Source organism: Pyxicephalus adspersus, chromosome 1 (assembly GCF_032062135.1).
Source record: "Pyxicephalus adspersus chromosome 1, UCB_Pads_2.0, whole genome shotgun sequence".
Classification (NCBI taxonomy): domain Eukaryota; kingdom Metazoa; phylum Chordata; class Amphibia; order Anura; family Pyxicephalidae; genus Pyxicephalus; species Pyxicephalus adspersus.
Window position 1 is genome coordinate 115982033 of NC_092858.1, and position 25119 is coordinate 116007151.

Genomic DNA, 25119 nt, shown 5'->3' on the forward strand with positions numbered 1-25119 from the left:
AAAAAAAAAAAAAATTCATTAAAACCTGTAACGCTTTTGGAACAGAAATCTAGACATCAGTGTAACGCCCAGGTGGTTAATAGAATATTGAATATAATCTTGATCCCTTAAGTGTAACATAATTGTGAAAACATACTTCAGGTAAAAGATTTTTTATCCCTTTTGCACTATTAAATGTGTTGCTTTAATATGATTTATGTCCCTAAACTTCTCCTTTGATACAAAATATACTGTAATATGGAATTTTATGCGTTAGTGACAACTTAGCTAAAGTTATATACTTCATTCAAAAGGCACTGCTATCCCTTATAATACAGTGAGTTGTAAACATGATTGTTGATGGCAATTAACAAACAGCCCCTGGATTCCAATTTTGTGAACTGTTGGTAGTCTGATCCTTGCAAAATACATGTTTCACCCTTCATCCTGGTCTGTCCTGCCCTATTATGAACCAAAAACCTCTTAATAAATGCCCCACATCTCAAGTCCTACTTTCACTGTCAAATTGGACAGGGTGCATAGCATCCCCGAGTATCTCAACCAAAAAATTTTAAGCACTAAAGATACCCCTATGCAGGGTCCAGTTAAAAAAGGATATTGTTGCTGAAGATAAAATATACAGATTTAACAGAGCTCAAATTACATTACTCTTAGACCCGTCATATCGCACCCTAAGAAGTGCCCTATGAGACCTTAATCCTACAGATTAACAAATTTCCAAGTATCTTTGGACAATTCCTGATTGACCCACTGATGTTCTCTATGCAAAAGTTTACAGTGATATAACATATGCTGTTGCATGTAGTTCACAGCTGCAGACACATAGAGGATTGGTAATTGAAGACCATTTGAAATAGTAGAGATAAGTAAAGCTGTTACCCACTAGTTTACTTTTTTTCTATTGCACCTGCTATGAACCTACACAGTGTTCTTTTTCAAGAATCCAGAGTTGTGCTAATGGCATAGGAGCCAATCCCTTAGGTAATTTTACTACTCCCCCTAAGGCACACTTTCCCCTTAATGTGATCAAAGGTCCAGAAACACCCATATACACCACTTCCTCCATTCATGTCTTACCTCCAATAATTGCCTTGGTCTCTGGGATTGCACCCACATGATTACCTTTGCTAATCCTTCCTGTGCTTCTGCCTTTTTTGAATGATGGGGGATGACATTGCATGGACTGCTTTACATGTGAATGGTGTTAACACCTGTAGAAATATTGGGGTGCACTAGCAATCTTTTTAATGGGAGACTCTTACTTGATAACACTCTTCTGCCATATGGATATAAAATTAACCTAATGCCTTTCCTTATCAAATTTCTTTCACTTTTAATTTGTCCTTTTAATTTTTAATTATGTCTTCATCTGGTGAAATGTACTATGATTACATTTTTGTAACATAAAAAACACAAATCAGTTTTTATAACTGATATTTGAGGGTTGATACCTTAAAAATAATATGGATATTCTCTCCCAGTGGGTCCACATTTTGGAAAGTAAGTTTCAGAGGAACAGCATTTGAGTTGAAGTGTGAGCAAGCCTAAGGATACAAATGCATTTAATATTATTTTTGGTATTTTACTGATAATAGATTAATGGACACAAAAGATATATTTTAACACAGTCTCAACACAATCTCAACATTTTTTGTGAAAGAGTTACCCTTCATGCCAGAATGCCAGGTTAGTTTTAATGAAAGGTTTAAAGAAAGTTAGTTTTTCTAGTTTTAAAATGGAAAATACCTGTGGTATAACGCCTTTGACTAGGAGACTGGGGCTAAGCGGAAGACAACAGGATCCATTCTGAACAAAGAATTGTTTGACATCCTCCAAGCCATTCCTAAGTATTTCCTGAAAGAATACCACCCATAAATATATTTTTTTTAGTTTGTGAAGGTTTACATTTATCAAAATCATGCTAAAGATTTGGCTCTAATGGGTCTTAAACATACGCTGGAGCAGCGGTCGCCAACTGGTGGTCCATGAGAAAATTTTGGTGGTCCGTGGCTCTGTCCCCAGTATGTACACAACCCACCCACTCTCCCATCGCAGGCTCAGACCTGCTTGCCAATTATCACGGCAGGACAGTAGCGCAGGGCTGTGGACACAACTTTTGTTGCGTCCATAGCCCTGCGCTACTGTCCCCCCAGGTCGTTTAGCAACCAGGTCTGAGCCTGCAATAAGAAAGTGGGCGGGTTCTGGCATCATGACGACATTCTGGGGAAGTTTTTTCCCCTTTGAGTGACACACTACTCCCCTCGCATGCATAGATTTAGCAGTCTGTGAGGCCCAAAATGTTTGTTGACCACTGCCCTGGAGTATATTTCTGACTGTTACAACTGAGAAAGTTACTTCGTTCAGTAGCAAAACATCCTTCAACATTAAACAAGTAATGAAGAACTGCTAGCTATCTTTTACTAAGATATGCTGACATAAGCAGGCTATAAAATACACTTTAACCGTCTCATAAAAATCACTGACTATACTAGCACAGGCAAAGCAGTAAATAATTTAAATTTAAGTGAGCTTTTTTTAAGCTGATAAAAGTATTGCTCATACCAATTATAACCTCTGCTGTTTTGAAAATAATTTGACAATGCATATTAGAATGTTTATTATTAATTCAGTTTTATTTTGAAATTTCAGTAGTAACTGGTAAAAAATAAACCAAAATCTTTAAAAAAAAAATAAAAATGACTTTTCCCTGACTTTGGAGATAATTCCTTTTACATCCTAATATGTCTGCAGGATAGTCAGTGAAGGGAGATTTGATTAATGGAACACAAAATGTGAAAAAAAATACAATTGCATGGTTATCCTGATGCAATAAAAGCACTTTAAAAAACAAACTATGTACTCACCCAAAACATTCTATTATCTGTCTTTATTGAAGAGAAAAGCAAAAATATTGGTTTTTGACTACTAGTCTACTGTCGCAGCTAAAAGCTGCATGCAGATACAAACTGATACCCACCTGTGAGAGCACAGAACAACAACTGGAGTTGGAGCTTTTAAAGTTTCAGGTGGAAGAAACACTTTTGGCCAAGCTTATGTTTAGAATCAGACTGATAATTTAGGGAAAAAGAATGTGGGGAATTTTTTTTCATGATGCAACCCCTCTCACAGTGTTCAAAGTCATGGACAGACCATTAGGATACAATGTCCTTAAACACCATACCTATAAAGCTATGGTCCCACAGATAGCACCAGCCATGAGGACCTGGACCATACCGGCCATGTTCCCAGTCCAAAATAGCCATCCCTATATCTGGTACAGCCAGAAGTAAGCTAACAGCAGAGTCAGGAACTGCAAAAATCCAAGGGAATTACACTACCCCGGAATTCCCCATTAGGGTTCCCAGGTAGTAAAACACACGCACATTAAACAATGTGCATACTACCCAGAATAGCAGATAAGGTCCCTGGAGGTGCCATCCACCTTTGATAGTTCTGAAGTTAGTGTCTAAGTGCAGCTGTCACTGAACAGTCAGGACTGAACTGTCATACGTGTCCAAGAGAAAAGCATCTCACTGGCTGTTTTGATGATGGTACAGAGCTTTTGCAAATAAACCCACCATAACAAAGAAATGAATGTGCTCCATGGGCAGATTAAGGGAGCTACAAAGATCTACGCTATCCAGCCTGCAGTTGATTTGGCTTACCAAAAAATAAAAAAACAAAAGAATCAAAAAAGAGAAAGCAGGAATCCCAGTACAGATTCCTATGTTCTAATTCTTTGGTGCTAGGTAAAAAATTTAGTCTTTCTTAACAGCTGGGGCCAGCCTTATGCTATATTTTTGTTTTTATACCCAAATAGCAGTGTAACCAGGGCTCAATATATAAGATGCCTTATAAAGGGAAATAAATAACTTTTTTTCCATTGGGTAATTGTTTTTAAGTACAGGTAGTCCCTGAACTAAGGACATACAGACGATTCCTAGATATGAATGGGGTTTCCCTGCTCGTTCATGGGCAGGACAGAGGCTTTTGGTAAACACAGCTGAGATTGAGCCCCTTTGCAACATCTTGTAACACTTTAATGACCAAGACAAACTCTGGCATTTGATTTTTTTACATATCAAAGCACAGCTTGCTCCAGAAGGTAATGAATGTCTAGGCACCATAAAGTTTTTTTTTTGTGCTTTGCTTGTGAATAACTCACAGTGAGGAGTTATACAGAAATTGACACCATGCTGCCTAATATTATGTTGAGACAAACATCTGTCCTAATTGATTTCAATAAAATAATGTACCTGTTCCACCTTACATACAAATTCAACTTAAGAACAAACCTACAGTCCCTATCTCGTATGTAACCCGGGGACTACCTGTAATTGTAAAACATTTAAAAATCTGAGAAGCAAATTTTCAAAGGAGGAATAAACTTTTCTATTGATGCTAAAAATCTTGGTTACTAAAATAAGACATGCAACATTTCTGTATTCTCTTTCAGACAAAAATAAAATGTAGCATAACAAACATAAATGACACAAATAACATAAAATAGGAGAAAAATAAATATTTACCGCTCTTGCAGATGGAGCACCTTCTCTGACTTTCTGAGCTAACCTTGTTAATATGGTGACAAGAAAGCATTGGCGATCTAACTCTTCTCTTAGACCTTTCCCACAACAACAAAGAAGAGCAGCAAGCAGGTACTGGTAGCGAATGCTGAACTGAGAATCCTTTAAACAGTCCTTTAGCAACCTATTTATAACAAAATATTTTAATATGCATACAAATAAAAATCACACCACTTCACAATACTGACAGACAAGCATATCACGTTATGTTATTTTTACACTTCTTTCAGATAAGAGAATTTTGACAAAACTTATATTTTTTCCTTTTGTAACTAGTAATATGTAGTAATATTTATTCCTAATCTTGCAACCCTTTTGCCCTACTAGGAATAACAATCATAAAGATGGAAAATAAGCACTTTTCTCAAAGGGCAATCAAAGTTTTAAGGATACCTCTAAAGATCTTCTCCACATGACTCACTCCAAATATAGTATGTCAAACAAAATATTTGCCACTTTAACTTGTCTCCTATTATATCAATAATCACAACATCAATAACACTAATAATCTTTATAAATATTATTAGATTATTACTAATCTACTATGCTGTCAATTGCAGAGTTTGAAAATTGTGCTTAAGGTGTGGTTCTTCCTTCAAAGAAGGACTTGTTGCTTTCAGGAACTGCACCAAAATCCACTGCAATCACAGCTACAGCTGCATGAAAACACATTAAAAAATGGTTCCCAACCTCTCCCATTCAGCTCATTTGAGCCTGCGGCAAAACAATGTGGTCAGCCGCAATCTGAAATGACCTTTTCACAACCTTGTCCTCTTTAGGCCCACATTTGCACATACGTATGCAAGTGGGGTACACATGACAGGCACACATGAAAATATGCATGCTAGTAGTGGAAAAAGAAACATATATAAAATTTTAGAATTCCTGGGAACGGAGGTCATTGGTTACTGTTCTTTCAATTAAAATGGATATCTTGTTCATGCATTTCCCTGACAAAGCCACATTCAGAATGGCAAAATATAGAAGGAGAAAATTTAATTATTTTCTGCACACACATGAAAATGAGAATTTTAGGTCTTAGGATTTTTCTGAAAGAGGGTGTGGTAGTTGCAAATTCATGTGTTGCAAGATATTAGTGCAACTACTTTTAAAATCTTTACTTTTAGTAAAATATTAAACATGAATAAATGTTACAGCATAGTAAGAATAAAAGCCTATTTTTTGTAACTATAAAAGCTCTCCAAGACTGGGGAACATACATTTTTATCAGTGAACCTGGATGATCCAGCAAACCTAAAATGAATCTGGTCCAGAACTGCAAACCTTTGCTAACAAATAGCAAATTACAGTTAAGAAATCCATTCCAGGTTTGCCGGATCACCCAGGTTAACCAATTCAAGTGTACCTTCTCCAGCCTTGGAGAGCTTTAATAAATTAGGTCCATCGTGTTGATTAAAGAAAATATCGAACCTAATACACCTAATTAAACTGTGATACCCAATTCCCGCCCACAGAAAGCACTCTAAACATCTTACAGGTTATAAGGTTAGAGTTTTCCAATAATAAGACTATTATTATTATCATCATTATAATTTTAGAGTATTTATTTATACATACATTAAATAGGGGTTTCAAATGACAGACAGATACAGACTCCGGAATAAATCTTTCACCCTACCATGCTTGTTGAAAACCAATATGTACAGTATTAAATAACTGTCATTTACAAATATGTGTGTTGTAGGTTCACATATGTGCACATAGGCTAATTTTTTTGTGTCCAGGGATGAGAAGGCAAAGCGGGGGGTGTATGCCCATCTCCAGCACTCATGTCACAGGGTCTATTCTTTGCAAAGTTCCAAGGTCTCAAAGTCCAAGCAGAGCATTATCAAAAGTTCCAGGAAACTTAAAAAAAGTAAAATCAATCCAAGGTTGGAACTGCTCCGTTTTCCCATACTTATCCATCAGGATAGCTTGCAGCACTAAAATATGAATTGTATTAGGTTTTTTTATAACTTCATCCTTATTTTTTTCTTTACTTTATTACGGGGGGTTGGCTCATGAGCCCTTTGTGTAATATTATTATGGAGTGACAGGTGCTCCTTGTAATTATATTGGATGATACATATGTCTTGTCTGCCTTGTTTCCCAGTTATTCGAAAACAAAATGTACCCGATCAGCTCCTCTGTTGTTGACAGCCACAAATCCAGAAGAGCTTCAGGGTTCACTGCAAGGAGTAAAGGCTACGTGATCTCTTCTTCATGCTCCCCTACCAGAGCTCAAAGCTTGCAAATGAAATGAAAGATTTATGGCATAAGGAAAGATTATAAAAAGAGAAAAAGGATAATGGTGGAAAATACAACCACACGTTTATTTTAATGCTTTCAATGTCCAACACTGAGCAGTAAATGGGTTTAAAACTTTTTTTTGTATGGGCCCATCTTTCATTGTCAATGGAATCCGTACACAAGTAACAAGGAAAGGTAGAGATCTGTAATGTTTATACTTGGGTGACACCTAGTGGTCAAACTGCAGGCAAACTGCATCTGTCCTTGGTTTGACAAATGGGTGTTGTCTAGTTTCTTCTAAGGCTTTACATGAGGACAGAGAGCAATCTAATGGTGGCCAACATTCATGCACACAAGATTGTTCAAGGACAAATAACCCATCATAACCATCATTTTACTTTAACCTGTAAAAAGGGTGAAAATGGATATACAGGCTGAGCCCACCTAATTTTAATTTGTGTTTCCTTCCTTATAATAAATCTTTTAAAAATAACATTCATTTTACTGTAATTGCTTCTGAATACTGTTATGAATGTAAGCAGTGGATGTATTGTGTGCTGTAGGTTTATACTCCGGTCAAAATACTTTACAAGTTTTTTTATTTTGGGTTAAAGAGGGTATCTTGGCTTATATTTAGATTATTTTATACTTGAGTATTTATTATTCAGATGGTCATTATAGACATATAATATTTCATTGACTAAAGTAGACAGTTAAAAGTGTGGAATATTGGCTTTGACAGACAATTACAGAAGTGAATTCTGAAAATTACATGAAAATGTAAAATTGTAAAAAATGTAAAATGAAAGTTATAGCGGTACCAATAAAAGTTTTATTGTTTCATGGAGAAAGTATAATTAGTTTTGCATCATCCAAATTTTATGATTGTGCAAAATATAAACACAATCAAAGTATTACACATTAAAAGTATTGAGTTTTTTTTTTCCTTACCAGAAAAAGTAGTGTGTAATACGTAGGTCACATATAGCTCTTTTCAGGAGAAATCTGACAAGTGGGCTATCCAGATAACATTCATACTTTAAAGCCTGTTTAGAAAAAAAAAGCATATACTTTTCATGAACTTTTTTTTTGTCACTGCGGGTCTTCCTAAACAAAAAAACATTCTACTTTTTCTAACATTGTCTGCTGATTAGCAGCTTTAGACACAATAATACACATTACCTCAATGTGCAACATCTGTCAAGCAAAGCTGTATGCCATAGATTATTGCTTTCTATTTGCATGATTATTGCTTTCTATTTGCATAGATTTTGTGATTTTTAAAGACAAATTAAATCAATTAAAGCACAACTAAACCCAAAATCAAACAAGGCAAATTATTAAAGTAATGAAGTAAATGAGTGTAAATATTCGGAATAAGTGCCTTGCTGGGTTTTAAAAATTTCAACTGCTTGTAAACTTTTAAAACAGCCAATAAACGCTTCTATTAAAATCAATTAGAGTGTTTGAGCATCGAAGACAAATGGAAGAGTTTGCAGGCATTTAGAAGGGTTTTAAAAATCCTGCTTTAAACCTCTAGAAACTCTTGAAAGTGGGCGTTTATATGTGTTTTTAAGCTTGCTTTTAAACACTTTTGAGAATTCACATTTATTTTTTTGTCTTTAGGGCTTTAAAAGCAGAAAAGTTTAACCAGTTCTGTTTTTAGTTGGGCTTTAAAAGCAGAAAAGTTTAACTAGTTCTGTTTTTAGTTCAAAGGGTCATCTGCCAGGGGAGATATATACACAGTAATAAGAATTTTACTGCTGTTAACAGACAAACAGAAAAAATAGTCCAAATTTAACCAGCAATAGTACACAAGCATGTTTCTGGTTTTAATAAAGCCTATTGTCTGTATCATTTAGGTTTCTCTTCGGATATCTAGTATTAGCTCTGTGTCACCAAAAAACAAGGCTAAATATATGCAGCACAAATTAATTGTTTATACCTAGTTGCCTGCATGCAGCCAGTATGTAGCTTTTAAATAACATTAGGCATGAGGTACGTAAGGTGTATGTGAAGTAAAAAAAATAATATATATATATATATATATATATATATATATATATATATAATGTATATGTATTTTTTTAAGTTTAAGATAAGAGTTGAAAGGGTTATTTTCCCTCCCCCATTTTACATCCTGACTTTTGGAGACACAATAATAAACACATAATGTGAATGGTCCTGAGACATAATATTAACACATGACAAGCTTTAGAAGGTGAACTAAATATCTGGAGCCCACTTCATGATCTGTTTGTTGGACTACATAACCAATAAGACAAAATGAAGACCACACCTTCCACTCCTCCACATCTTTGCTGTCCTGGCCCTCCCATCTCAGCTATTTGGTTTCTGTCTGGTCACTAATTTAGTTTCATATGGAGACAATAACTAGGGTGGTCTGTATGCAAATACAGTCCCCCATGAATGCATATATGCTGATAACAGTGTGTAAGAGGCAAGGCTTTGACCTGGGAAAAGAGGTATGAAGAAAGTTTATGCTTTTTCATTGTTTGAGAGTGGGGTGCGCCAATTCGGAGCCCTTTTTTCTAAAATGGCTGACGGATGTAGGATGCTTACACATAGGGGCAGCAGAGATCCCTACTTGTGTTGCACTAAGAAAAGAGGGACATTATCAACAGGGGGAAAGTAAGTTAGAGGGTACTCCAAGGTGCTAACCAAAAGTTCAACTTTAAGGGACAGTATATTGTAGTGTTTCAATTCAATTGTATCAAGTTACTTTAATATCCCTGATCATGATCACATTCAATTAAAAATATATATAATAAAAAAAAAAACAAAGAAATACCCCAAACTTTGCAAAACATTCAAAATAAACATTTAAATATGTGATGTTTAAAACATTAGCAAAAGAAAAAAACAGGAGGAGTTGGGTAGTAGTTTACAAACGGTAAATAACCTCACACTTTTATTTATCTCTTTACGCTCTATATATCTCTTTTTTTTTCTTTAGTTTTTCCAGGCAGTGGTACAAGTTGAAATTAGAGGGCAGATTTGCTGAAATGTTTGTACATGTGAACCCACTAATATCTAGTAATTTTACACTGGATCATAACTATACATTGATAAGGGTATTGTACTAACCTGCACAAGCTGTGGTAAGTAATCCAAAAGCTCTGCATCAGATATGGAATCAATCCACTGAACAGCAGTACGCCTTACTTCTTGATCTGGAAATCTGAAAAAAAAAGTGGGGGGATTTTAAAAAGACAAAATGTTTGCATTTGTAATTTAGATTGTAAAAGGATCAGTGCTAAAAGGTTCTATTCTTCAAATGTCCCTAATTAATTGATCATCAGCAAGTGTGATCACCTCTACAAAATTGATTTTGTCAGTTTGTTTGTCTGAAATTTTAACACAATGCCTAGGGGGAAGGAGATCAGTAATAATCTTAGAAAAGCAATTGTTGCTGCCCATTAATCTAGGAAGGGTTATAAGGCAATTACCAAACACTTTGCCAAATCCATGCTATTTCGACACAGTATGAATAAATTTACAATAAGATGGATGGAAAACATTCAAGCTAGTTGCCAATCTTCCCAGTAGTGAACATGTCAAAATACATTACACAACATTAATAAAAAAATCAATGTACATACACAAATTTACTTATCATACACCTAACTGAACTTTTACAGCCAAAGCCAAATTGTTATAAGTCAAAGAGTATTATTATCCAATAGTAGATTGTTCAGGTATCAAAATCTTTCAATTGAATGATTGGTTGTATTTCCAGGGAGCAATGGAAACTGGAATGAGATTTTAAAACTACAAAAACTAAAATGGGTTTACTATAAACTAAAGGTTAGCAGGAGGAGTGGTAGGTGAGGTGCAAAAAGCCTTGCCATGCTATTAAGAAGAAAAGGGTACATCTTAAGTCACCAGAGCCCATTTTCTTTCTTTCCTATGTTTCCTTCCCTAAATATTATCTCTTTCCTGACTTAGGCTGGGTCTACATGGACGTTTTTTTTAAAATGTAAAAGTTCTATTGCGTTTATATCTGTTTTTACACACTTTATTAGAGTTTTAAGGCATGCCTTTAAAATGCTGGAAAATGCCTATGCTGCGTTTTTAACTAATTTGCATATTAAGTGCTCAAAAACGCGGGAAACCGCAGGAAAACGTCCCATTGAAATCAATAGAAGCGTTTACTTGCGTTTTTGGGAGTTTTAATTTTTTAAACGTTGCAAGCAACATTTAAGATAACTGTCATAAACGTGCCTCAAGGAAACATCCTGGTGTAGATTAACCCATTGTAATGCATAGGGATTTCAAACAAGGGCTTTAAAAGCCTTAGGTTAAACGCTGGGGAAACAGTCCCTGTAGACTAAAGGTGCGTACACACTTCCAATTTTTATCGTTCCAATCGAACGACGAACGATCGATTGGGCAAAAAATCGTTCGTAAAAAAGTAACCAACGACGCCGACGAACGAGGAAAATCCGGACCGACGGATCGGATTGGACGACGATCGTTGAACATCGTTCGTGTGTACGGTCGTTCGTTGATCGTCCATGTCCAGAGCATGCGTGATGAACGAACGTCCGTTCACTTTCCTGTCGTGCACATAGTTCCTCTATCGATCAAACGATCGTATCTATTGTGTGTACAATATCTACGAACGATCGTGTCGTTAACTCTATGTGCAGGATCGGTGCTATACGATCGTTCATATATATGGTGCATGAACGTTCGTCGTTCGTTTTCCAACGATAATAATTGGAAGTGTGTATGTAGCTTTAGCCTTAGTTTTTCTTCTTCTCACATTTAAATGTATTGTTTGTTTTTCTTTACTATGTGTGTTGCTTGTTGTTTATACATCTCCAGACAGGAAGACAGGTGGGGGGTTTCATATGACCGTATACGGATGTACAACATCCTGGTGTTATGAATAAAGATCAGCTTTTTGCTGCATGATGGATTAAACACAAATGGATTTTTAACACAAATGGGACACACATTCCTTCCCCCGGGTTGGACAATGTTACTTACTGTATGTATGTTGTTTATGTGCTATCTAGTTGTTTAATGTTTATTTACTTCAATAAAAATACATTTACAAAAACCTTAAACATAGACAGAATTTTTTTTCTACTTGGTAAAATCTTTTAAAAATTATCCCCTTAGCTAACCCCCTGAGGACTGCTTTAACACAATGACAGTTGAGATCAGTCCACATAGGATCAATTAATGTGGGATATCCTATTTGGACATCACAGGATCCTACAGAGCTAAATATTAGAAAGAACTATTCCAAAAGAATAATAAAGATTTTTACTTTTGTATAAACATATAAACACAGTTTTAGGGAATATTATCCCTTTCTGGGGATTGGTAAGGGGTATGTATGTACCAGAGTACTCATTCTTCAAGGTAAATGAGCATATTTTAACAAGGGGGCTTCCAGATTCCAATCAATGGTCCTTGCCACTGTTTGGGACAGGGGGTCAGTATTTTTGTCAAAATGTAAAGGGGATACATACTTTTTGTCACTTTACTTTGGCAAAGCAGATTCCAGAGGACATTTCATGGACAGAAGGGCGGGTAACAAAGGCTTGCTGCCCCAATCTCATATCCAAGAAGAGTCTGGTTTTAAAAAAAAAAATTATGGAGGACCTCACACATTTTTTTCCCATATAAAAATAAATACAACATAATTTCCCTTTCAATGACCATGTCAAAACATTTACACAACTCCTGTCACTTGGCATTTTAACTCATGTTACATTTATTCAATAATACTTTTTTTACATTATTATTTTATTGGCATTTATAGTATTTATGTTTATTATGAATGATAATAATTTGAATTATATATTTATACATGCACACTAGTTCTTGCACAACCATAGCTAAAACCAGATAATAAATGTGACTAAATAAGATAATGGATGAAAATAATAGTACAATTACATACGTGGCATGAAGTAACCCTAGAGCATCTTGATGTTTCATTTGAGTCCAATGGTCCAGTAATCCATATATATCAGGAAGGCATGCCCACTGCCAGCTAGGTGCACTTGCCAGCACCAGGGGCAGGGAGCCGACCTCAGAAAAGCAGTAATAGCGCATTTCCCACAATCGTTTTTTATCCACATCTGTCAACCTGGAATATAACAGAGCAATAAAATGTGACCAACTGAAAAAAAAAAACAGGATAGAAATGTATATGGACATTTTACAATATGTCCATATACATACAATATGTCCATATACGTACAATATGTCCATGTCCAATACATATCAAATATGCAGTGTTCTTTATTTTATAAAATAAAATAAAGAACACTGCATGTTCTTTATTCAATCTTTATTTATAATTATAAAATTAAAGCAATGCATCGTTGTTGCCCTGCTGTACAGTGAATTATTTGTCTCAGCCACACAAAGTTTCAAGCAAACAGTACATTGAGTAAACATAAGCAAAATCATTATGGAGCATTCCACATAATGCTTTTTTTTACCTTTATGGAAAATGTGGAAAAATATATGGAAAAAAATCTGGGAAAGCAATACTCAATGAAAATATACCATATTGGCTTTTTCCATCTCCTGTTACTAGAAACTCTTCAGCACTAATATAGTAATAATTTATAGCAAAATTGACATGTTCCCCCAGATACACCTGTATATATTGTACTACAGGATCACTACTATGATTTCTGATCCAATAATATATATTTATATACACAGTATTCTAGTCAAAAATCTCAGACAATTGCCACCTTTCAGGTGTTAATTGAAATTCAAACAGTTGACGTCCGGTGAAATTAAACAGCGGTAAAAAGGAAAATAGTAGAGGTTAAAAAAAATGTGTCTCACACCGGGAAAAGCTTTAGAAAGGTTAAATTCATCTCAAAACAGCTTCAAGGGTTCACCAAGTAAGTAATTTAGCCCTCAGCCACACTGGTGCAGGCAGCCTTGGTGCAAGGTACCAATGCAACAGACAGTCCCAGTCACGAACAAGCCAAAGGTCTGGGTGACTAGCAAGCAGATGTAGTCAGGTATAGGTAAACGTTGACAACCAGTTAAACATCCAAGGTATAAAGGAACACAAAGGTCACGAGCCTAAAAGGAAGCTGAAACACAATGAGGCACTAAAAGCAATGGAATCACAAGAGGCTCTGAAGTCAACCACAAGAAGTGCAGAGGCATAAGAGCACAGGGACAATGCACTACTCGAACACCCAGTGAAGTGATGCTACACCTTTAGGTGCCTGGACTTATCAGGGGAGCCCCCTACCCCTTGGAGAAACCTGGAACTTCAAAGTAGAGATGATGTGTAACCAAGAACAAAAAACAAATACATTTCAATTCATCATTACACAGACTAATTGCTAATTCCTGAGAACAAACATGGTTCTATTACTAACAGAAAATTAAGCTTTAGAGATGTTGCACCAAAGATGCGAATGATCAACTTTTAAAACTTACTGACTCTCTGTCTGTTAATAATAAAGCATTGCTGGATCAAATGTTAACATACCCCCTATATCGGGTATTGGGTGTTTTAAACTTCTGGGACAGGTAAAGTGGAAAGCAAGTCTGGAGCCAGGCTTCTATTTTCGCCTACACCAACAGCTCGCTACTAGATGGGCAACTAACTAGAACATAGAATTGAGAACCAAATACCTTTAGGTTTTACAGTCCACCACAGACATGTGGTTCCAGAGCAGGACAGGCTGTACTGACTGATCTATTTATGTTAGATGAGCACTAGTTGAGCAGGGAGAACACCAAATCCCATAGTGAATAATAAAAATAGCAGTGAACAGTACAGCATATGTACACCCCATCCATCACTTTTCCAGCAACTACAACAGTTGTGACCAAAATGTAAGGTCAGCTGACTACCTCATTATACTTAAGAACCAGGTTTGAATGACCAAATCCCTTAGCAGATTTTTTGTACCCCAATGTCAGAATTCCATCTCAAACTGTGAGGGAGGGAGTCAGGAAACATATTGGAGAGGAAGGGGCCACCACTGAGGGTTATTGAAAATAGGATTGATAACAGGAAATTAACCTGCATGCTGTATTTAGATTGCTAAATGTGTAAATGGTTACTATTTTGTATGGGTTAATCTTATCACATGTAATAACTTAGCAAATCTTAAAAATAGTTTTTTTTTTTTATGAGTGTGGAAAGCAATGGGTGCACTGTGATAGAGCATTACCTCTATGAGTAAAGTTGTAATTCCAACTTCATTCTGAGGATGGCTATCACTCAATTTTGGTAAGAGTTCTATTTCTGCTTAGATTCACTTAATATGTGTGATTATGTTTTGACGTTAGAAGACTGCTGCTTCCTAAATACAATATCACTCTCTTGACAGTTCTCACCTTAGGCGGATAACAGTGGAAGATGCATTATTCTACATACACAAAAAATACATGGTTATGTCAAGAAAAGTGATTATTATTGCCCTATAGGATATACTTGATTAATGTAGTGGTAGGTTTTCTCTAGACTTTTGGTTCCCAGTTCCCAAGACCACAGCTTGAGTTCCCGTAATTGGGAAGTGGGTTCAAGTTATCTCTGGTTGTGTGCTGAATTACCTTTTGGAAAATGTAACACAAATTGGAAATGTAAAGCAAATTTGAAAATGTAACACAACATGATGACAACATTTAAATATTTACCATATGTGTATACATAGCCATTGATGTTATGTTTTGTTTGCAGTGGCTTCCTCATACACTGATCAAACATAACCTTTGAAGAAATACTAGCCACCTAATGATCAAAGACACCATGGATGGATAGCTTCCATGCATTACAGTCCTGCATTATTATATCTATCTAATTATCTCCTTAATTAAATTGTGTTTATTAAATAAACACAATAAAAGTCTTGTAGTATTTACTGTTGTAGTATTGTGTTTCCATTAAGTAGTTTTAGGTTTGTTTTAACTTCAAAAGTAATAGCCAAAAAAATGTTTCTAATGTGCAATTAGGGCAGGTTTAGACCTGCTTTGTGGCATCTTCCCAGAGGCAGCCGTTCCCTGGAAATAGGAAGCAGTAAACGTATTGCAGCCTTATGGCTAGTATGAACATTGCTTTTTTCATCCTCCTCAATCAGTCCTGCCAGAATCCTTGAAACTGGCTATGCCTAGAGTCAGTTAAATTGTTTAAGGCTTCTGTAGTAGCAGAATCTATACACTCTTCCATTAGAGGGTGGGTTAAAACCTGTAATTGAGTTTGAAAATGCCATTCTCTATTTAGAAAACAGGAGCCATGAAGCAGAACCATCCTAAAGGACCAGCAATTGTCAATTTCCGAAAGCTGGGGTTCTGAGAGCAGTAGGACAATGTCTCCTGTAAGACCAGGACATCTACTTAACTGATTTGTTTCCTGGAGAAGTGGGAATGTTAAGGTAACATGTAGTTCTGTGTGTTGAGCATATGACTCATTATTGTGAAAATATATGCCAGTGTTTTTCCCAGAATTTCTTTTTAACTGGGTGGTAAAAAAAGTGGGCAAGACACAGCAAATTTATTGCTCCTAGTTTATGTCATAGGTATCCTCTTATTGTGTGTCACTGTTCTACCTACCCTCAATACTTTGTTCCAACTTTCTAATGCCTGGCTTGTTAGCATGCCCAATTTTTCCATTTTTTTTGTATTATGCTCCAACTGTTCAGGGCTGTGTATTTTGGTCCAACTTCCTAGTGTGCTATGTTTTAAGAGTGTAATCCCTTGTAGTGTAATAGTGGGATGTGGTTTAGTTCACATTTGCAGTATAAAACTGTCTTTTACAATGCATACTGCGCATACATGAGATTGAGCACTTTTTTTTTACATTATAGGAAAGACCCTGATGATACATTCCCAATGTCGGGCATGCACAGAAGGAACAGTGCACAGCCACCTGGGATATGCGATACAAATATCCAAGAGGCTGCAGATTTACCCTGTAGTCTTTAACCACCAAGGAAAAAAAAAAAAACACATGTTTTCATTCTATAAAAGGGGAAAGTTACCCTTTATATGTTAGAATGTGGTGATGCTACCACATTCACATATACAAGTTTTAAGACATGCCCGAGCACAGAAGAAGCAGCCAAGAGCCTCTAAAAATGCGTGACATAGGTGTCCCGGGAGGCACTGCGCTCCCATTTATTTTTGACCATCTAAGGCTGCCCTCTTAAAAAAAACGCTAACAAACAAAATTTTTACTTTAAATAAAAGGAGCTGAAAGTGGCCATGGAACACCTGTCCCCTCCCTCAGAGAATAACAGATGACTGACTCCTGATTCCAAAACCATACTCCTACTGGAAGTAATGCTGAGCATTGTTTGATAGGATACCCTCTTGGTACATCAGAAAATTCACGACGCAAGGCACAGAGACAAAGGACCCAAACAGCACAACCCAAGTTGGCAGGCAAAGGATGGGAAGGTGTATGCGTAGTGCAAACACTGAGAGAAGGGGACCCCAGGGCAGGACCGGTCAAAAGGGCAGTCTAGGTGGTGATCAGAAAATGTCCTAAAAAGGATAGGAGTAACCCACAAACCAGAGTGAAATTCCTTAGGTATGCAAGAGGAAAAAAGCATACCAGAAAGAGCCTGGCTCCCCCTTCACCCATGCTTCAGAGTAACAGATTTTTTCATAGTGGTTATGTTTGGTCATGATTGGTTGACTGTGCATATTATTAAAAAGGACTTCTTATCTCCAAATTCTCTTAGTTATAACAAATAGAAACCTTGGTAAAGAATTAGGTATTAAAAATATTAACTGACTAACTTTAAAATGCTAAAAAAGGAGGTGGCCTTATAACACAGCGTAAAGTAAAAAGATTAACATGCTTTTCAATGTACCTACCAGTATAAGGATTCCTTTTGCATTGCTTCTCGGAGTTCACCCCGATCTTTTTCAGGTAAGTTTGATAACTCGTACCTGGGACTGAAGGCCTTGCTTTCTGGTTTTGAAAATTTCACATTAAAAGCCGACGTAGGAAAGTCAATCTGTAGATAATCAAAAAGTAAATCGATGTTAGAGAAATGTTGCTGTCAACTACCATTGTTTTTATCTGATATAGCAATATGGTTATTATGAACCTATACCTAGGCATAGGTTTATGTCACCAGTATAGCCATGTCAGATAAAATAAACCTAAAAACATATAGGCATTTTAAAACAAATACTAGGAAAAGGGACAAAGGGGTTTTAATTTAAGTGACATTGCTATTATGAATGTGAACTTGAGCTCTGCCATTGTCCTTTGTGTACACAGAGCTACAAAAAAAGTGTTTAGTAAATCCCCCTTTTTTTTATCCCCAGATACTAACCCAGAGACATCCTTTAACCCCCCCCCCCTATTGATCCAATTCTGTCAGTTTTTTAATGCAAAAAGTGATCATATTTTTTTTGCATACAAATTTTTGTTTATACTGTGGGCCTGTATTTTTAAGGATTAACTTGCGGGTATAATAATTATATTTAATAATTATAACATAATCATAAATTATAATTTAATAAATAATTTTAAATCCTAATTTAAAAAAAAATGAAATATTAGACCATAACATTGTAATTTATGAAAAAAAACTAATTTATCAAAAATGTCTCATTGAAAATTGTCCAACCAGGGGTGCAATATTATTGATAAATAATAATATAAATTAAACGTAGATTTTACAAAGTTAAGCCAAGTCCGGTAGCTAGGTGCAGGTCTTCTCCTATTTGTATTTCAAGTATTTTCATTCTAATTTAACTAATTTCATAATCAAACTTTATTCTAGTATGTTAGACTCAATGCCATTTATTTCCTTGTTTTTTGGATAGGTACTGTGCTAAATTTGAATTTTTCATTATTAAGAGCATAGTATGACCATTTTGTACAGCACATTTATTTTATATATGTGTTGAATGCTGATGTGCATTGTGGGATATAAGGGTTGAGTGATTAATCAACAAGGTATTGTATAATACAGAACAAGGGGAAAAGACAAGGCAAATTATCCTGGAACCTGTAGATAACAATTATTTTGATACTTCTTCCACTATTGCTGATCAATTATATAATAAACTTTACCAGATTTTTAAGGCTTCTTCTTAAACATCCCTTTTGGGGTCTTAACACGTAAATGCTTAAATAACAAATGGTTAAGTGAGTAGGACTGATTTCCCAGAAAAAAAAACTGATTTTTCTAAAATAAGTATTTCTTCCAATGAAATTTCTGGAAAGCGCGTATTAGCAGCTGTTTTATATTCACTTTGGTCCCCTTTTGCCGTCTCTGAACGACTGCTGTTCCATTTACAAATAGTGGAAGACTTGGCAGCATAAAGTCTGTGCGTAACCATAACCATAAGACTATTTAATGATTTGGAAATTTTCTTGCATCCATCCTGCCTAGTGCATTTTATTCACTTTTTAACCGAGTGTTCTTTTGTGTGGGTCATTAGAAGAAAAAAAAAAAAAACAGAAAAATACATAGGTATTTCAAGGATAGCCCCCTTCAAAGAAGCTCCACAATTATCACCACCAGCGTAACACTTAGCATCCCTTCACTGGTGTTTGTGGCAGTAATTTTAGCCACCCCATCATTTTTAAGGTCATTTTCAGGAACAAATAATGCCCTTTGATAGGTCTTCAGTAGCAACTATAAATACCACCCACATTGACAGGGGTTCAACAACAGCATTGTTTACCCCTACTTCCACTGATGTACAGTGGAGCATTAAATAAATAATAAAACAAATAAATACCCCCTCCCCATGCTTTGCAGTGGCAGCAACAAACAGACACTTTATCTGTGTTTATTGGTATCTTGCCTAAAACACATGCTTTTTTTAGTGTCTAATTAAGCAGGTGTATACATATCCAACTGATTATTTTGTAGTTTGTTTTTCACTCTAAATGTTGTCACAGTTTTTAATTTGACATAAACAAGCCAACTGCTTTTTATCAGTAAACAAAAAAAAGAAAATAATTAAAAGTTACGTGACACTAAAAAAAAAAAAAAAGCTTTTTCAAGGGTGGGATTATTTGTATAGGAACCATAACTATTGAAGTCAAATTATCTAAAAGATCTGTTGTACTAGTCAAATGCATATAACTTATTTTGATTTTTTAGCCAAAATATCGCTGGTGGAAGGATCCCAACTAAAGCAGTGGCTCAGACCCTGGGCAGCTGTTCAACAGAATATAATGGAAAAACAGTAAAAACAAAATGTTCACATCCAGATACATGCTTTAATATAACAAATATTTGAAAACTAAGCCCTATGCCCGGCTTTGTTGAAGCTGAGCAATTGGCTTTTTCCACTCTTCATGCTAATTTCCCTATAATTTCACTATTTAATTTCACTGTAACTGTCATAGGGACATGGAGAGGTTGTAGGCAAGGGGGGCAAATAGGGGTCAGATCCAGGGGTGGTTGGCATGCATGTCTAGTGCAGGTGAAGTAGTATTATGAGTGTCAGCTGTAGTGGTAACTGCTACGAGGGAACTCTGTATCCTGACATGACACCTTCTTCCCAGTATCTCTGATAATGCACCTTCCTGCCACCTAGCAAGATGAACATTGTACCGATGACTCTGATCCTCCCATCAACCTTGACACTCTACCTGAACACTCCAGACAACACATTCTTTTTTTTTGCCAACCAGCATCCCTACTGTTACATCACTGACACTAGACTTTCTCGTCTCAGCAGCCCTAACACTAAAAACATAGAAACTGCTCCATTTTGACAGCTCCCCCCCCCTCCCCATCCCGTCACCCAACAACTGTGTGCCACCACTGTTACCTCTTGTCACCTGTGCAGAGAAATAAAGTGGATTGGGACCCTTTCACTTTTTCAGTTTTGTTACATTGCTACCTGATGCTACAGTTTTAAATTCTTTTTTTCCCCACTCAATCTACCCTTTGATAGTGAAAACAGAATTTTGTAAATTTATTAAAAAGAAAAAAAATTAAAAATAACATTTACATAATGTGAATATTCAAGTATTGACAAGTAATCGTTGCTTTTGAATGATATGTTTCTTGTAGCAAAAAATACAATCAAGATAAATTGATCTTCAAAAATTACCAATATTTACACACAAACAGAAAGAAAAAAAAGGTTGATATCAGGATGGTATGGACACTAGCTCCAAAATATGGGGAAGAAAGAGGCAACATTATTTGTCATCCTTCCTCTAGCCTCATGTCGGGTTCCATACAACAATAATGTCACCATGTATACTTAAATGACATGTAATAGGATCCCTTACTTTGCCCACTATTGTGCACCAGCCTGGAATGTGAATCCATTTCCACAGCACATTATCCTTCCGTAGGGTAGAGGTTTCTCTTTAGGTAGCCTGCCATGGTGCTTGGTTTATGCATTGGTCCCATTGGGGGGAAAGGAAGGGACAGGTACAGGGACAGCTGCTTCAAGTCCCACAAGAGGTTACTACTCTGTGAGAAACCAACCTTTTTTACCTATTTTGCAAAGTGGATAGGCAAAAAGCAAGCATGGTGGATGTAGGAAGGATTTATGCATTTGTAGATGTAAAAACAGACATTTATTTCCGAAGTTTGCATGAGCCAAAGCAGTGATTTCCACTACGGAATAACGTCAGTTTATAATAAACTGTTGCCTAGGGGCCTGGAAGATCTTAGTAATTTAACATTGGTTGTACGCAAAAATGATAAAATTCCCACATTCTTTCAACTAGCCAACTTTCGAGTTGCCAGTTTCCCAATTCCTTTGAAACGTGTCGCTCCCAAAAAAAAAAAAAAAGTTAAAATACAGTTAGGTCCATTAATATTTTAACTGAGACAACTTTTTTCTAATTTTGGTTCTGTACATTAACACAATTAATTCAAATGAAACAATGCAGATGCAGTTGAACTGCAGACTTCCAGCTTTAATTCAGTGGGTTGAACAAAAAGATTGCATAAAATGTGAGGAACTAAAGCCTTTTTTAACACAATCACTTCATTTCAGGGGCTCAAAGTAAATGGACAAATTAAAAAGCTGTAACTAAAATGTTCATTTCTAATACGTGGTTGAAAACCCTTTGCTGGCAATGATAATCTGTAGTGTTGAACTCATGGACATCACCAGATGCTGGGTCTCATTTTTATTGATCTTCCAGGCCTTTACTGCAGCAGCTTTCAGTTTCTGTTTGTGGGCCTTTCTGTCTGAATTTTAGTCTTCAACAAGTGAAATGCATGCTCAATTGGGTTCAGATCAGGTGACTGACTTGGCCATTCAAAAATATTCCACTTCTTTGGTTTAATAAACTCCTGGGTTGCTTTGGCTGTATGTTTTGGGTCATTGTCCATCTGTATTATGAAACGCCTCCCAATCAATTTGACTGCATTTAGCTGAATCTGAGCAGACAGTATGTCTCTGAACAACTCAGAATTCATTCGTCTGCTTCTGTCTAGTGTCACATCATCGATGAACAACACTAGTGTTCCAGTACCACTGGCAGCCATGCATGCCCAAAGCCATCATGGTTTGCGTTTATACTAAATACTCTCCCAGAAGGAGAACGAGAGGCCATACTCACCCCATTCCGCTATACAGAGCGTTATGCTATTGAATCACTAAGTAGCAAAATACCTTTATAACATCTGTTTTCACTCTTTTGCTCAGTTTAAATCTTACCATTGAAAACTGTATTTGCCAACCACAGACACTGATAGAATGTCTATAATGTTTTAGGTTCTAAACACCGTACTCCCCCTTCTTTTTTTCTGTTTTATTCTTATGTTATATTTGTTACATGCATATTTTACTCAGGTATATTTGTGTGTATTTATGCTCTACTACTGTGGAAAATTTTACATCACTGCATATCTAAAGTTACAAATTAGTGCATACATTGTATTGTAATGTTTTGTTTTGTTTGTTATATTCTATTGAAAAAGGACTTTTTTCATAAGGCTGTCATGGTGATTGCCACAAAAAACCTACCTCCTGGGAAAATAAGGATGTGGAAAGGTTTCTAATTGGTTCAAAAGAAGATGGCTGAGGAAGGAATAGGGGGGTCTGATTGGAGGAACAACATAGATAACCCTTGAATAAAAGCTAAAGTGGTAGGATGCTAGCGATCTCTGAAGTAAGCTGGCAAGAAATCCCTGGTTCTCCCCTTGACAAAAGTCCTAAAACATCTCTTCCAGCTCCAGTCACTGCTGGATGAGAAACCCACAGACAGGTTTACCACATTGAGAAAGAGGAGCAAAGACAGAGGGGGCTGGAACATGTTGTTTTGCCCAGGTCATGATGAGCCTAATCTCTCTTGCTAATTATTTTAAACTTAATAAGTATCTCACTACAGTATCTTTACTCATCTAACAAATGTACAGGTTTAGCACACATGTGTTTAAGCAGATAGACAACCATTTTTACTTTACAGCAGCAACATTTCATAGAACGAAGAGGAATTACATATAAATGTAATGTAAAAATGAAGGATGTGCTAGGTGTAGAGAAGGTAGAAGTGTTTTACACACTGAAAACACCAATATTCCTGTCAATGGGGGATGCCAGGAAAGGTAGGTGGAGCTGGAAAAATATGATGTATGCATACTGTAGTATGCTCAGGATGTGCTCATCTCTTTTAAATTAAGTTTCCGTTACTCGAAGAGCTTTTATTGGTTAGGGTTTGACTTCACATACAACATAGTAACAGGTTTGGGATTTATTGTGGTTTGGGGATCCTTCTATGAAAGCTCCATTTTGCAGATTATCAGGTTGCAGGTCATTCAAACACCCATCAAACACACATTAAAAAAAAAAAGAAAAAAAAAACTGCTAAAAAGTAACATTAATAACTGCATGCAATATTATTTTACCATTTACCTGGAGAATGATGCTGTCCGGCTCGTTTATATTTGGTGTACTGAAACAAGCACTACCATGCTTTGAGGCTGGCCAGAGGCCCAGTAATCGACGTCCACAGGTTAAAAACCTTTAAATGATGGGAAAAAAATTATTTGAGGTGATCACATAAACTATTGCTAAACATTCCCAAAATTTAGTAAGTCTGCATTTGTCCTAAATGTTAACAATGGAATGTCCCACGGAAAGTTAGCTCATAATAGAAATAATTAAAATATTTTTGTCAAAAAATTAAAGTTTATTTAGGGATATAAACTGCTGTCTGCAGGAGAATTGAGGACATTGAGAAAAAAGGTAGACCAGCCAAGAATGACCTTTACTACCATCATAGCTCAGTTTTGTAGCAAGAAATATTGAAGGCATAATTAAAAGTGCAAATCTCTGTCCCTTTATGGACTCCAATGATCTATTGGTTAGTACAAATATTCATTTTTTGTCATCCATTAACAGACACTCTAGTACCTTCGAGACATCTGAAAGCAGTCAAACTGAGGGTTGGGAAACACTGCAAACATATGCTAACAAGCCCAGAGAAAATAAAAAATAAAGGTAATGTCTGAGCCCCAAGAGCAGTCTGAAGGATCTTTCACCTAAACCTGGCATCAGATGAGGGGCACAATATTCTCCTGTGGGAGTGAGCAAAGAACTACGGTAGTAACCTTAGGATCCAAAGGAAGGGAACCTTAGGAAAATAAACGCACGGCATCCAAAGACTAAGAAAAAAAAATCACATACATATAGGAGTATGCCATGAGAGGAAGCAGAAACCCCAATCTAAGATCAAGGTTAAAAAACTGTTCTATTTGAAACATCAAGATCGATGAATGCAATAAGAAGACAACATTTTTTTTGCTTTTTTTCCTGTTAAGACTCATTCCACGGAGTAAGGTAAATACATTTCCTTCTGTGGCATACCTTGTCAATGACAGAGTCATGATCTGTATGTCATGATCTGCCTTGGCTGAATAGGAACTTGGTTGCATTCGGTGGATCTATGAAGGAGGCTGAGAAGGACCCTGTTAGATTAAGGTAGCATAAGCTTCAGAAGGCACTGACGAAACAACCAGTAGCAAAATGTGAACCAGTGTTATCTGTTGCATTTGTATTGTCTCTGTGTTTAGATTTAGACATGATGTGACAGAACAGAGGTAAAGTCAGTAAGGTTAGGAATGTGACAACAGTACTAGCTAGAAACTGTAGACATGTAGAAGGAGAGAAAGGATCATTGAGTTCATGACAAAAGAACAGTGGGTAGATGTTGTGGAATGGTATGAAAGTGTGTGTGTAACATTCCACCAAGCCAATGGCATCATCACTCACTTAACAGCCTTAAGCTCTTCCATACTGGAAATTGAATATTGTACGCATCAATCGACCTTTCAGTTTAGGTAGGCATGTAAACAAGTGATGA

The 25119-nt window shown here is 36.2% G+C and overlaps 1 protein-coding gene across 2 annotated transcripts in view; it reads right to left on the reverse strand.

Moving 5' to 3' along the window:
• Positions 1-25119, reverse strand: part of PIK3C2B (phosphatidylinositol-4-phosphate 3-kinase catalytic subunit type 2 beta) — a 127776-nt gene that overhangs the window by 24923 nt on the left and 77734 nt on the right. For both annotated transcript variants that reach the window (XR_011922557.1, XM_072424696.1), the window contains exons 14-21: positions 23670-23778; positions 17685-17827; positions 12778-12966; positions 9945-10038; positions 7788-7882; positions 4530-4710; positions 1747-1854; positions 1452-1544 (exon numbers count right to left, since the gene is read on the reverse strand). Coding sequence is in view for 1 of the 2 variants with exons in the window: in XM_072424696.1 (XP_072280797.1) it covers positions 1452-1544; positions 1747-1854; positions 4530-4710; positions 7788-7882; positions 9945-10038; positions 12778-12966; positions 17685-17827; positions 23670-23778 (1012 nt within the window). In the remaining variant the exon portion in view is untranslated. The remainder of the gene's footprint in view (positions 1-1451; positions 1545-1746; positions 1855-4529; positions 4711-7787; positions 7883-9944; positions 10039-12777; positions 12967-17684; positions 17828-23669; positions 23779-25119) is intronic.